This window comes from Xyrauchen texanus, chromosome 13 (assembly GCF_025860055.1).
Source record: "Xyrauchen texanus isolate HMW12.3.18 chromosome 13, RBS_HiC_50CHRs, whole genome shotgun sequence".
Lineage (NCBI taxonomy): Eukaryota > Metazoa > Chordata > Actinopteri > Cypriniformes > Catostomidae > Xyrauchen > Xyrauchen texanus.
The window spans coordinates 38,499,988-38,515,567 of NC_068288.1; the positions used below are offsets into that span (position 1 = coordinate 38,499,988).

The 15,580-nt window shown below is 43.3% G+C and overlaps 1 protein-coding gene across 1 annotated transcript in view; it reads right to left on the reverse strand.

Moving 5' to 3' along the window:
* Window positions 1-15,580, reverse strand: part of LOC127654359 (receptor-type tyrosine-protein phosphatase gamma-like) — a 159,907-nt gene that overhangs the window by 47,525 nt on the left and 96,802 nt on the right. Inside the window, exons 5-6 of the mRNA XM_052141498.1 lie at window positions 11,543-11,638; window positions 3,368-3,434 (exon numbers count right to left, since the gene is read on the reverse strand). Coding sequence (XP_051997458.1) covers window positions 3,368-3,434; window positions 11,543-11,638 — 163 coding nt within the window. The remainder of the gene's footprint in view (window positions 1-3,367; window positions 3,435-11,542; window positions 11,639-15,580) is intronic.

A 15,580-nucleotide genomic window follows, 5' to 3' on the forward strand; every position in this document is an offset into this window, starting at 1 on the left:
ATTACATGAAAATCAATTTAACTCATTAAATTTTTGTCTTGTGGCTGTACATTTGAAACAGTGCGTATTTTAACGTGTATGGACTAGCACCATTCACTTTCATTGTAAGGGACGAGTCAATGTATTTTTGTGGTAATCAACCACAAATGCTGCCGATTGAACTTAACTTGAACATGGAACATTTATTTAAGCTATATGTTTCTTTAGATAAACATCTACTGAATGTTCTTGCAATTGAAAGAACAAAGGAGAGCTTCAATTTTGCTCTTTAACATATAATACTTACAATAAACCAAAAAGCTGATCTTATAATGTACACTAAAAAATTATTTGTTTCTACCCAAATGCTGGGTTGAGGCTATTGGGTTGATTTGACCCAATATGTGTTGTAAAAGCCAACGTAAAAGAAACCATATATATTGTACGTCTTTACAAACAGTTTCAAATCTTTGTGAATGAGAGAAAGAACGCCAAAGCTGGAAACTGGAAGATGTAAGCTGTATGTCATTAGTTGATTTTATTTAATACTTTTTTAACATATGAAGGAATAATTAGAGACGGACGATTGAATTAATGAAAATGAATGTGCATTCTGAGGTGACAATATGGCATGAAGCGAAGCGGCCTTTACGCCACAGATATGTATTAACTTTTAAAACTTCCACGGTTTGGATTCAGTTATTCTGCTGATACTGTGGTTACCACGCATATCCTGTAGTACATAACAACCACATATGCATTTCTTTACCTCAACCCATTTTCAGGTTTTCAGCTTGGGTTTATAACAATTCACTGAATAATCTGTAACCGATCGGTGCTGTGTTGCAGATGCCACGTGAAATTTCAAACCAACGTGAAGACTGAAGAGCGCGAGAGACGACACTGTACACAAGTAAGTCTTTTTTTTTTTTTAAATCCCATGCTTATCTCATGAATAACACACATTTACTTAAGCACAACCTTCACATTTTCGCCGTCAGGATGCTCTTTCATGTTAAAATAATTTCTTCATCTAAACTAGTTATTTTGACCCTAGACGGGCGTCTAGACATGCTCAAGACATGCTTCTCGCAATCCTTACTAAATAATATTGTAGTAACAATAGATATCTATGGTAGTAACCATGACTGTGTTGGTTACATTTTCATTTTAATTTTTGGTGGAAACCATGGTTTTACTGTAGTAAATTTGTTGTTACAATGACTGTATAACCATGGTTATTTTGAGGCTACTATTATTTTACTACATATACCATGGTTAAACTATGCTTACTGTAGTAAAACCATTGGTCATTTTTGTAAATATCTGACAGTGTTTGTCTTTTTTCTTTACTTTGATATATAAAGACTTTCTCAGCTTTGAATCCTGACTCCACCTCAAAGCTCGAAGAGAACTTGTGTGCCAGTGTTCAAAAACATGATTCTGCACTTTGCCAATAGAGAGAAGTGGCTCTTCATCTGCTTCATCACAGCAGACATTGGGGATAAAGAACAGATAAACTTTAAACAATTGTACATTAGTAGTAGTAGTAGTAGTAGTGCATGGTATTGGCACATCATCCTGTTCTTAACACAGGCATAAAAAAGGGCCTTAGGTTTGCCATGGGTTGGTGTCATGGGGGTGTTTGGTTAGGTTTGCCTTCAGAAGAAAATGCAATAACACTACAATACTGTTCAAGGCCTGTTTGTTAACATTATTAAATGCATTCCTTGCCTTTGACCCACATGCAGAGCTCTGTACACACTCTACTCATGTACATATGCTGTACAAATTATGACAGGGTGAACTATTTTAACAACATTAGTTAACATTAGTTCATGAAGTATGAACTAACAATGACCGATTTTCATGAATTAACATTAACTTAAAATATTTTTCATTGCTACTTGTCTTGTGTACTAATGTTAACAAATACAATCTTATTGTAAAGTGTTACTGAAAATACCAAATACTTTAGAAGAAGCACTAATAAGTCATGAGTACTGTGTGAGATGCATAATGATTTTACTGCACATAAAGATGTGTACTTAAAGGTTTTAAACTTAGTCTTCTTCATGCATTGATAAACAGTCATTTATTTTTACCCAGGTTCGTACCAGTGGCCGATTACCTGCACCATGCAAAAGATGCCATCAAATTTCCATACACACTGATGTTTGGAGAAAACAATCAGTGCTTTCAAGCTTTTGTTAACATTCACAGAGAAGCGCATCAGCAAAATACATTCCGGGGCACAGTGGACATTTACTTCAAAGCTTTCTATCTCTTAAATATTAATTATACAAAGAAGTGTTCTGTGAATTTCTACAGACGGGTAACTTGTTTATTGAAACTGACAATACATTTCTACCTTTTGATTGTAATTGGTCAGAGATTGCAGAGAATCAAAAAGGCTCAGGATCCAAATGCAGAGGAAAAAACAAAGTGGAATTAAAAAAAAAGAAAAATAGCAAAAACAAACATAAACAACCCCGTAGGAGAAACAATCCATCCAGTGCAACCAATTCTCTTGGAGCTGGATTGGAGCAGACAAATCAGAAACACAGGGCCAACCGAACTGAACAGGAAAAGGGAAAAACCAGACTGACGTGAACATGAAACAAGACCAATGCATCTGCACCCGTGTTCGTGAGAAACAGACATCTGATGTGAGTGCATGCTGCCAAGATGACATAAGTGCAATGCACTCACATCAATAACAGACAGAACGTGGAGTATGTGTGTCTGGATTCCGACACAGACCGAAACCGATCCAGACAGGGAATTCAGGATACAGACACCATGCTCTGGACATAAAACATGAGACCAACAGAAGAGTGCACGGCAGGGAAATAACAACTGAAACCATGTGCTCACACAGAGACAGAAAAAGAAACACAAGTCAGACATAGGATGATGGTGTCACGGCCCTGTCACACAAAAACCCAGACTGACACAGTGACAGGACCATGACAATTATTATTGTCTGCCTCCCTTATTTTGTTTGTGTTTGGAGGGTGGGGGAGGGTGGTAAAAGTGATTTCGATGAGCAAGAATTCTAGTATACATTTTTAACCCAATTTGGGTATATTTTAACCCAGCGGTATAGTAATTTTTAACTAATGGTTGGGTAAAAAATACTCCAGCATGCCGGGTCAAATGTTTAACCCAACCCCATTGGGTCAAAACAACCCAGCATTGTGTTCGTCCCTATTGGGGTTGCCAAAATGAACCAAATTGGGTCATTTTTAACCCAGCACTTTTTAGAGTATAGCATCAAGTAATTTATGTCCAAAGAACCACATATAACAAATTAAGGAGCCCTATATAAAGGAAAAGGGTGCTCAATGAGTGCTTCTAAAGAGCACTCTAAAATGGTTAAATTTACCATGATGGACTACTCGTTTGAGACCTGTGATGATGGGCTCAGCTGCCAAATTGTTTTTCTTCCCCACCTAGAAAAATCAGAGAAACACAGCATGAATTTAGCGATTACCCTGTTTTTTTCTGTGTATGTACAAAAAAATATGGGTTGCACTTAAATAGTGCAATTATCAAACATAAATTTCTCATCTTCTCCACTTATGCAACATTAAAAACTGGAACGTGCTGACATAAACAGCTTTTATTCAGGTTGATGGAGAACCTCATTCAGGTCAGAGATGAAATATACTCACTTGGGCTCTCCGAGGATTCATTTGGTTAAGAGAGGTGGCAATAAAAGTGCCCATGGGAACCTCCAGTACAGGAGCTCCACATCGATTAACTATACAAAAAACCTAGGAATGCACATGTCACACTTCATATGACACCATTCGCATAAGCACTAATAGCGGTAAGCCATAACGCTGACACATGTGGGCGGAGGTGTTTAAGTCGGCCAATGTAGGTTATTCTTTCCCCGTTTGACAATGGATAAACATAGGACACACCTGCGTTCCACTTTCAGCGTGAAGAATAAGGCCTGTCACATTAGTTAAGATGTATAAAAATGTATGAGGTCGTATGTGAAGTATGTTGAGAATGAAAGGAGAATGAATGGGGTACTGCTGCGGAGCAAATAGCTTATAATATTTTCACGGATCATGATATTGACCTGTTAAGCTGTATTGCTTTTATATTCATATGATACCCTTGAATTCTAAGGGTTTCGCCACAGATCTTCCTTTTCTGTCTAACCCATTAAGAAAACCATGAAATAGCACCGCATTCACCATGATAAGACTATTTGTGAAAATAAACATAGGAGCCACTGTGATTGCATACTTTTTTTAATACTTTTCTGCTCTGCGATGGCAGTTTTTAAAACAAATGGGAAAAAATAGCAGATTACAGTAACACACTAAGAGGCCTTTCACAAAAAAATTGTTTTTTTGTTTCTCTGCCCTATTTTTAAATCGCTTTCTATGTAAAGATGCGCTAGACAGATGTCTTTGGCCATTGCATCGCGTCTTGCTGTTTTTCAGCATCTCACGCTTGAGCGTTGCACTTTTTTAAAGACTATAAGACTGTACTCAGTTAAAATAACTTTTAAAAACACATCTCGATTCACCAGCATTCTATTGCATTTGTTGAGCTGCTTCAAGTTATTTTAAAGCAGGAATGTGTTCGGTCTGAACAGCCCAATAGAGTGGAAGTATAAGTGGCAGTAGGACTACTCTTCTAAACAGATTTTTCGAGTGTTTTGAGCATGACATTTTTTTAAAAGGGATAATTCACCCAAATATTAAAATTCTCTCATCATAATAACATTTTAAATACAATACTCTCAACACCCTCATGTTATCTCGATGTGCGTGACTTTTTTCTTCTGCTGAAAACAAATACAGATATTTAGAAGAATACCTCAGCTGTGTAGTTCCATACAATGCAAGTGAATGGTGAATTAGTAATTCATAAGACTCCAGTGCTCTAAAGCGATGATAAGTGTGTGTGAAAAACTGATCAATCTTTATATCCTTTTTTCCTGAAAATCCACACTTTCACTTTCACTACTGCATTCTGGTGTGGAAGTGACTTTCACTTTCACAATCAGCCACCTACTGGTTGGGGCTGTTCAAAAGTGGAGATTTATAGTATAAAAAGGACTTTATTATTAATCTGTTTCTCACCCTCACCTATCATATAGCTTTTGAAGACATATATTCAATATATTCATAGAGTCGTATGGATTGCTTTTATGTTGCCTTTTTGTCCTTTTTTGAACCTTATGATTACTGGTAACCATTCATTTACATTGTATGGATCTACAGAGCTGAGATATTCTTCTAAAAATCTTTGTTTGTGTTCAGCAGAAGAAAGAAAGTCATACATATTTGAGATGGCATGAGAGTGAGTAAATTATGAGAGAATTATTTTTGGATGAACTATCCATTTAAGACTGTCAAGTTAAAAACATGTTTGGTCCGAACAGCCCTTAGAATGTGTAACGCTTGAGCAACGAGGCAGACGAGGAGATGCGGATCCAAACGCAGTTTAAACTTTATTTAATTAACAAACAGGTAAACACAAAAGGAACAACCCACAATGGGGAAAATCAAACATAAAAACTGCTAACTAAACACGATGTAAACAAACAGAGGACTCGGGAAGGAAACACACACCAGGCTGACATCAAACAACGATAGACAAGGACTGAACAAAGAAACAGGGTATAAATACATAAACATGGGAAAAGGGGCCAATGAACGAACAGAACTCAAACAAGATAACAAGGTGATTAACAGAAGCAAAAGGCAAACTAATGAGGACAGGTGAAAACAATGACAGAAAACACGAACGCTAACATAGAGACTATGGAGTTACATAAGGGACTAAAGTGAAAACTAAGAAATGCAAAAGTGACAAAAATGGCAAACAAAAGGGCAACAGTGAAACAAGACAGGGTATACATAACAGAGCCCCCCCTCAAAGGATCGGCTTCCAGACGATCCTAGAAGACAAAAAACAAAAAGACAAAAACCCACAAAAGCAACATGAGGGCACCAGGGGCAAACAGACAGTCCAAGTGGGCACATGGGCAGACAGACAGACCAGGGGGGCACAATGGGCAGGCAGGAAGTCCAGGGGGCACAGAGGGCAAGACAGGCAGGTCATGGAGGTGCAAGGGGCAGACAGGAAGTCCAAGGGGGAAATGAGACAGTCCATGGGGGCACAAAGGGCAGATGAGACAGTCCACGGGGGCACAAGGGGACAGGTTTCGATGGTCTGGGAGCTGGCCACCGGGCAAGGGTAGGTGCAGGAGGCCTAGGAGCTGGCCACAGGGCAAGGACAGGTTTGGGGGACCTGGGAGGAGGCCACTGGACAGGGACTGGGTCAGGAGGCCGGGGGGGAGGCCTCAGGATGGGAACAGGGTCAGGAGGCCTGGGTGGAGGCCACAGGACAGGGACTGGGTCAGGGGGCCTGGGAAGAGGCCACGGGACTGGGACTGGGTCAGGAGGTCTGGGGAGAGGCCACAGGACAGGGACCGGGTCAGGAGGCCTGGGAGGAGGCCACAGGATAGAGGCCGGCTTTGGTGGCCTGGGAGGTGGTCGTGGGCCAAGGGCCGGTTCAGGGGACCTGGGAGGTGACCACAGGACAGAGGCCGGTTTTGGTGGCCTAGGAGATGGAGTGGCCACAGGGGAGGCCGGCGGAGCCACGTGAGGCGGAGCCAAGGAGGACCTCTGAGGCGGAGCCGAGGGAGGTGATGGCTCAGAAGACCCAGAAGGCGGAGCTGAGGGAGACTCAGGAGGTGGAGCTGAAGGAGGCTCAGGAGGCGGAGCCGAGGTAGGCGGCGCCGTGGGAGGCTTTAGGAACGGAGACCAGGAAGGCTCTGGAGTCTCTGGGGCAGAGACGTAGGAGGCTCTGAGGGTGGAGCCGTCGAAGGCTTGAGTGGCTCGAGAGGCGGAGCCGTAGGAGGCTCGGGAGGCGGAGCCATAGGAGGCTCGGGAGGCTCTGAGGGCGGAGCCGTCGAAGGCTTGAGTGGCTCGAGAGGCGGAGCCGTAGGAGGCTCGGGAGGCTCTGAGGGCGGTGCCGTCGAAGGCTTGAGTGGCTCGAGAGGTGGAGCCGTAGGAGGCTCGGGAGGCTCTGAGGGCGGAGCCGTCGAAGGCTTGAGTGGCTCAAGAGGCGGAGCCATAGGAGGCTCTGGGGCGGAGCCGTAGGAGGCTCAAGAGGCTCTGGGGGCGGAGCCGTAGGAGACTCGGGGGGCGGAGCCCTGGAAGGCTCGAGAGGCGGAGCCCTGGGTGGCTCGAGAGGCCTGGAAGACGGAGCCCTGGAAGGCTCGAGAGGTTCGAGAGGCGGAGCCCCGGGAGGCTCGAGAGGCTTGAGAGGCGGAGCCCCAGGAGGCTCGAGAGGAGGAGCTCTGGAAAGCTCGGGAGGCTTAAGAAACGGAGCCCTGGAAGACTCGAGAGACTCGAGAGGCGGAGCCCTGGGAGGCTCGAGAGGCTTGAGGGGCGGAGCCCTGGCAGGCTCGAGAGGCTTGAGAGGTGGAGCTCTGGGAAGCTCGGAGGGCGGAGCTCTGGAAAGCTCGGGAGGCTTGAGAGACGGAGCCCTGGAAGACTCGAGAGACTTGAGAGGCGGAGCCCTGGGAGGCTCGAGAGGCTTGAGGGGCGGAGCCCTGGTAGGCTCGAGAGGCTTGAGGGGCGGAGCCCTGGTAGGCTCGAGAGGCTTGAGGGGCGGAGCCCTGGGAAGCTCGGGAGGCGGGGCTCTGGAAAGCCCAGGAGGCGGAGCTCTGGAAAGCTCGGAAGGCGGAGCTCTGGAAAGCTCGGAAGGCGGAGCTCTGGAAAGCTCGGAAGGCGGAGCTCTGGAAAGCTCGGGAAACTCGGAAGGCGGAGCTCTGGAAATCTTGGTAAACTTGGAAGGCGGAGCTCTGGAAAGCTCGGGAGGAGCAGCCCTGGAAGACTCGAGAGACTTGAGAGACTTGGGAGGCGGAGCCCTGGTAGGCTCGAGAGGCGGAGCCCTGGAAGGCTCGGGAGGCGGAGCCCTGGAAGGCTCGGGAGGCGCTGGCTCTAGGACGGGCATGACCACTGGCGCTGGCTCTTGGATGGTCCTGGCTACAGGCGCTGGCTCTTGGACGGTCGAGGCTACAGGCGCTGGCTCAGGGACGGTCGAGGCTACAGGCGCTGGCTCAGGGACGGTCGAGGCTACAGGCGCTGGCTCAGGGACGGTCGAGGCTACAGGCGCTGGCTCAGGGACGGTCGAGGCTACAGGCGCTGGCTCAGGGACGGTCGAGGCTACAGGCGCTGGCACACTGACGTTTGAGGCTACAGGCACTGGCTCACTGACGTCTGAGGCTACAGGCTCTGGCTGGGTTACCGTGGTATGTGCCGGCTTGGGTTCGCCGGGCGCTGAGGGCAGAGCCAAGGGGGGTTTAGGGCATGGGGCTGCGGCAGGCGGAGGCTGGAGTGCAGAGACCTCTCCCTTTCTCCTCTTCCTCCAGGCTGATGCGACTGGCGAAGCTGGGATGCTGTTCCTGGTCAGCGTGGCTTCAGGCTCGCTGGCCGTGGTTGACGAGGGCTCAGGCTCGCTGAACGTGGTTGACGGTAGAGGCCGTAGGCGCTGGTTCGCTCACTGTGACATGCGTGGCCGCTGGCTCGCTCACTGTGACAGGCGTGGCCGCTGGCTCGCTCACTGTGACAGGCGTGGCCGCTGGCTCGCAGACCGGGGCAGGCGTGGGCGCTGGCTCGCAGACCGGGGCAGGCGTGGGCCGGGAGGCGGAAGCCTGTCTTTTCCTCCTCCTCCGGGCAGACGAAGTGGACTGTGCAGGTTCAAGGGAAGCCACTGGCGTGGGGGGTTGCTCGCTGACAGGTGAGGCTGGTGTAACAGGGAGCGGTGAGCTGCACGCTAGTAGGGTCGTCTCCAGGTAGTCGCGGAGAGTGCAGCCGGGCGTTGCCTGTGGCACCCGCTCCCTCAGCGAGGGATTTAAGCTGTCCTTAATAAAAACCACCAATGCGGAGTCCGGGAAGTCCGTAAAGGTCGCCAGGAGGAGAAAGTAGAGAGCGTGGTCTACCAAAGGCTGGTCTTCTTGCCGCAAGTTGAGCAGCCGGTATTTGGCCCGTATAGCTGCTGGATCCATGTGTGGTCTATCGTTCTGTAACGCTTGAGCAACGAGGCAGACGAGGAGATGCGGATCCAAACGCAGTTTAAACTTTATTTAATTAACAAACAGGTAAACACAAAGGAACAACCCACAATGGGGAAATCAAACATAAAAACTGCTAACTAAACACGATGTAAACAAACAGAGGACTCGGGAAGGAAACACACACACCAGGCTGACATCAAACAACGATAGACAAGGACTGAACAAAGAAACAGGGTATAAATACATAAACATGGGAAAAGGGGCCAATGAACGAACAGAACTCAAACAAGATAACAAGGTGATTAACAGAAGCAAAAGGCAAACTAATGAGGACAGGTGAAAACAATGACAGAAAACACGAACGCTAACAAAGAGACTATGGAGTTACATAAGGGACTAAAGTGAAAACTAAGAAATGCAAAAGTGACAAAAATGGCAAACAAAAGGGCAACAGTGAAACAAGACAGGGTATACATAACAGAATGGAAGTCTATGGGGCAAGGCATTCCAAGGGGCTTAAACATTTCAAGCTCATATATTTGTTAGAGTACCGTAATTTCCGGACTATAAGCCGCAACTTTTTCCCCACGCTTTGAACCTCGCGGCTTATACAATGACGCGGCTAATATATGGATTTTTCCCGCTTTCAAATTTTATAAAAAAAAAAAAAAAAACATTCTGTGACGTGCTCAGTTTTTTGGTGGCGTGAAGCTTTCATTAGACCAATGAAATTGCCGAACGGGTTAAGGTCAAAACAACTTTTTTTGTTTACTGTTTAGATTAAATCGAAGCGCTCAAACTTCCCATCATTCTGATTACGGTAGTAATTTTGTCACCCTCACCATGGCAAAGACATGGAGAAACGCATATGATGCTGCTTTCAAGTTGAAGGCGAGTGATCTGGCTGTTGGAAAAGGAAATAGAGCTGCTGCACGGGAGCTTGGTCTTAATGAGTCGATGATAAGACGCTGGAAACAGCAGCGTGAGGAATTGACTCAGTGCAAAAAGACAACTAAATCTGAGGTTATTCAACTCCGACACCGAAGGAGATGACTTCAGTGGTTTCAGTGCACAGGACGAGGAAGATAGTGACCAATGACTTTCTTGGTAGGCTACTGTTTACTGCAAATGTTTTATTACAAGCCGTGTGTGGCAGCGGGGGCGTGGTCAAGCGCCTTGCTTCACGTGTCCTTCTTGGGAAAACTGTCACACGGGCACCAGTGTGACAGTTTTCAGCAGGGCACTTGACGTTCCAGGTAAGGCTTTTAATGGCCACAGCAATGTTTACAATCAATTTTATAAAGTTTCTCAATTCTTCTATGCACCAACACTAGACTGACGTGTGTCACACTCTCAGCTCTGTGGCTGCTGCCTTTTTATACCGCTCTCCCCATGCTTACTGAAATTAGACACCGGTGTTAGACATAATTTAGCTCAGGTGTAAGCGCCTTACCGCTTTCTCTCCCGGACGGGCGCTTGACCACGCCCCCGCTGCCACACCGTGTTTCGTTAAAGCATATTTATTTTTGTTACAAGCCTGAGTAAAGTTCATTTGTTTCAATGTACCGGTAGGCACCTGCGGCTTATAGACAGGTGCGGCTTATTTATGTTCAAAATAATATTTTATTTAAAAATCAGTGGGTGCGGCTTATATTCAGGTGCGCTCAATAGTCCGGAAATTACGGTACTTACAATAATTCTTCTTTACAAAAATGTGTTACTTTAACAATATGAATAAATCATCCTTGTGGCAGTGGGTCCACATTTCTAAACAGATTTATCCAGTGTTAGTACGTGAGCACTGCTTTTTTTAAGACTGTACTAAGTAAAATAAACTTTTAAAAACACATTTTGAGACCCCTGCTCCAATTCTGTTTCATTCGTTGCACTGCTTTTAGCTTTTTTAACGCAGGAACATGCTTGTTCTGAACAGCCCCTAAGAATGTAAGTCTATGGACCAAGGCCTTCTTGAGGATTTAAAAGCAGAAATGTGAAGCTCATGTATTTGTTAGAGCAAATTCATTCTATATAAACATGTGTTATTTGAAGTGTAAAATGTTGTAAATTGTCTTTTAGCAGCAGGGCTAGTTTTCTTGGTGGATGCACTTCTGGTTCTGTGCTACCAAGGTAATTTCTTATGGATGGAATTTGCTTTGGAAATAGAGTACTTTGTGCATAGTTACTCCACATCCCTTTCTGGGTTTCTATGGTCATTGATTGGACAGAATTTGTACAGAATAGGTAAGTAAGTGATTATATCACACTAAACTAATCTTAACATGTACAATGCTTAAGTCTTGTGGTTATACTTTAGTAACAGGGAGTTTTTTACTGTTTATTCTGCAGCAATGTCTTGCCCCATCAAATTCTGTTCTTCTTTTTTGAGTGGTGTGTTTAAAAAAAAAAAACACTCTATGTTAGAAGGTACCATCACCTATAAAGCACTACTTCACAAGCTGGTAAATATAACATTCAAAAATCCAAAAACTCAAAGATCTCCACCTGAAAGAAGACAGCCATGGCGGCAACGATCCGTCTCTCCTTTATCGCCGTGCTCAGACTGTCAAAGTCATCAGAATTGTAGAAATAAATCTGCATCTGCAGACAAAGAGATGAGAACAGGGTTTATGAACAACATTTTTTATTTGACAGCATATGAAACATCTCACACTAATGTTCCGCTTTGAATTTCCTGTTTGGTAAACACAATGCATTGCTGTATCGGAATTGGTACAGTATGCTGTCAAATCCCCATGGACTGACATGTGTCTCATCATATTCACACAAAACATGCACAATAACTGCATATCTGTCATATTCGACTTCTCTCATCACTCCACATTTTGACATCTGAGACAACTAAGGATTATACTCCCTCTCTAAGGAAAGATTTAGGAAGAAAGCAAAACCTCAGAACTAAATCCCCTCAGCGCGGCGCAATAAACACCATGTCTCTTTTGCCTTAAACATTGTCTCTGAACAAACGCACAAAGTGCCATGTGTCACATAAATGCTAAATCTACTATTGCGGAAGAAACAGGGACACTCGCACAAAGAGAAAGAGAGAGAGAAAGGGAGAGAAAGGAAAGCAGGATGAATGGCACGTCAAAGCCCGCAGCAGCTGAGCAATCGGTGAAAGGGATTGTTGAAATGCAGGGAATAAGATTAAGCCTCTCTATGACAATCACGTTCCATTTGAGCTTATTCTCTGGCAGCGTCTCATGTTCTGACATTATTTGCTTGCTAAAGTTGTTCTCTCTCACTATTTTACATTGTGGAGTTTTGTTTAGCACATTTCTGTTGTCATTTATTGGTGCATGCAAGAAACACAACACAGAATCTATTCTCTCACTCTGTTAAACCATCCCTAAAGTCAATGTGAATTGTTGTTTTCAACCAATTTACTTCCATAATGTGGCATACTGTAAATAGCCAAATGCTGAAAATAGCTATTCATTAGAGTCTGTGCCTAAGTGATGTAAATAGACAAGTTAGGTCATTTTAGAGGAAGAGTAAGTTCAATTCAATGTTGATTGATGATTCCAACGATAAACCATTTTTTTATTTGGAATAACATGCACCAGCTAATTGTTTTGAATCAGACCACGAAAATGCATTAAGACATTAAATTAAGAAATGAACTTGGTCAATAGTGATTTTCATATTTTACTTGAACCCTGGTTAATCATCTGGAAAATGTTCTGATTATCGATGCGTGAAAAAGGCATTGATTTTAAGCTTAATGCATATTTAAGTATACAGTATGTAACTGCCAGGGCATTGCTATGCAGTTGCTAGGGCATTTTAATTATCATTCATGGCCATAGGACAAAGGGTGTGGGAGTTACGTGCAGAAAAGAAATAGAGTTAAGGGTTTGTTGATATCCTTAACTCTAATGAACAAGAGTAATAGTAATACTTGGCTTAGCAAGCACCATGAATAAAAGACGGAAAAGGCCCAAAATGACACGTATGTTATGCTGCTGTCTTTGTTTAATTTACTGAACTAGATTTGTGCCAGAGGTCAGCTAAGGAAGTTGAGGGATAATTGGATGAATCTCTTTCAGTCTGTGGCTTCAATGTGTTTGGGGTTTAAAATGGTGTGCAGATACATCTCAATTGTATTTTTGTATAGAATGGGATTTATGGGCTGAAGTCGATCCATCTAATGAGAAAGTGCTGCCAAAGAGGTGTCCTCTGTGGTTCCAGCCCATGTCTTCTAAATTCAGTGCCAACTAATGCTGAATAAACTGATACTGATGAATACAAACAATCACTTCTTCCTGCCTTTAAACTGTTGTTCTATAGATGTCATTTTGATAGAGAGGAAATATTGCTAAAAACAACAGTATGTGGACAAGACCTAAAGAACAGGTTTTTTTTAAGGTATTTTGGCCCAATATTTTATCTGTATGAATGCAACTTGTGGTTGTTTTTACTCTTAAGTGTATCCTGACCCTGTTAAAAGATTTAAAAGAAAATAAATGAAATAAAGGGCTACTTCGGTAACAGAAAGCAGTGCACCCCTTACAAAGGCACCAGACACATCTGAAGATCCCAGGGCAACTCATGCAAAGCCTGAAAAGAAAATTAACCCCACAAATATATGTAAGACTAGACAATGTCTGAAGAGTGGAGTGAACATTTGAGAATCAAAGAATTCTCTAATAAATAAAGAATGAACAAAGTTAAAGCCTTGTTAATGAAAACAAATCAGTCTCGTTCAAACTTCTTATACATCACAGACTTTAATGGTGTCCATTTGTTATGTCTTCACAGCAGCAAAGAGATTATGTGACCACAATAATACAGCACATGTTTAGTAAATGAATCAAAATAGGACAGAAACCATACTCTGTAACACAATGGCTAACAAACACCATAAACCTGACTCATTCGAGTGTAACAATAATAAAGTTGATAGCAATGGTTCATAGAGACTGAATTCTTTGGCCATGCATCATTGACTCAGAAATCACTAAATAAAAACTGATTCCAAGAGACTATTTATTTATTTTGTACATGCTTGTGTTGTACTTGAATGAATGTACAGTGTTATCAAGGCCAATTAGCAAGCATTTTCAATTAAAAGAATATTTTGGGTTCAATGCAAAGTTAGGCTCAATCGACAGCATTTGTGACATAATACTGATTACCACAAAAACATTTTTTGACTTGCTCCTCCTTTTCTTTAATAAAAGCATACATCTGGGTTACAGTGAGGCACTTACAATGGATGTAAATGGGGGCTCACTTTTTCTAAAGTATAGCCATAAGACATAAACAATATTCGTGTAAACATGATTTTAGTGTGATAAAATCCCTTGCCAACCTTTTCTATGTAAAGTTATAGGCAATTTTACAACTTTATTGTCATGACGATGTAATGTCAACAAACCTTAAAACCCTAAAATGACTGTAAAATGACAATTTAAACAACTATACAGCTAAAATAATACACAAGTTTTAACAGAAGAATTAATGCAAGTGCTTTTATAAAATTATAGGCTTCACATTTCTGCTTTAAAAACCTCCCAAATTGGCCTCCATTTACTTCCATTGTAAGTGCCTCACTGTAACCTAGATTTTTGCTTTTTTTTAAGATAAGAAGTCAAAATAATTTTTGTGGTAATCAATATTATGCCACAAATGCTGTCAACTGAGCTTAACTTGTATTGAACCTGGAATATTCCTTTAAGAGGTAATGCCATTCTTGTACAAAATATTACTGAAATGCAAAAGAGCCATTTTTAAGGAGGTTGAAAGCAGAATTTATGTTTTTTTAAAGTACCCTGTAAGGGATGCGAAAGGAACACAGGCAGACTACTACATTAAAGACCCTAAGAAATCAAAATAAATAGTTCATTTTCATAGAAACTCGAGCTGCGTAATCGCAATAGGACACATCCTTGACATCCTTGTCACGTGGTCTGAAGCCCTTGTACAATCACGCACATTTATTGGCTGGTGGCACTTAAGCGTCACCCCTAGGAAGCTACGTCACGGGCTCTATAAAAGTGCTTGCTTTGGCACCATTGAATCACAATTTAAGAAATAACTCATCAAGTGATGTCAATTTATACAGTGTAATTTCAGAGCCATTTTTTTCCAGAACATTACAAGGGTCAAACGGGGACAACAGTGCTGTTCAGGCTCACAATATCTCACCACATATTCCAGTTTCACGGCCTCTAGTTTAGAGCTCTGTGAGCAGGGGCAGTTTGGGATTTTCGGCTTTGTGTCTCAGAAGATTGGAGTGCGAACGGACATTGGGGTTAGGGCACTTTATACAAAGGTCGTCCAGCCTATGGGATTTGGATGGGCCAGCGGCAATATTGGCACTGTCTGGAGATATTCACGGTGCTGATGGCGTTAAAGATTTTCCTCCCTGAGATTCAGGGCAGCCATGTCCTCATGGGCTTTGGCTAGAGGTGCATCATTGGAGGACATTTGTATGGCGGTAGGGTGGTCCTCTCCACATACATATGTTGGATTTTATAATCTGGATGAGGGTTTGACTCCTGCTTCCCAGGTTTTCTC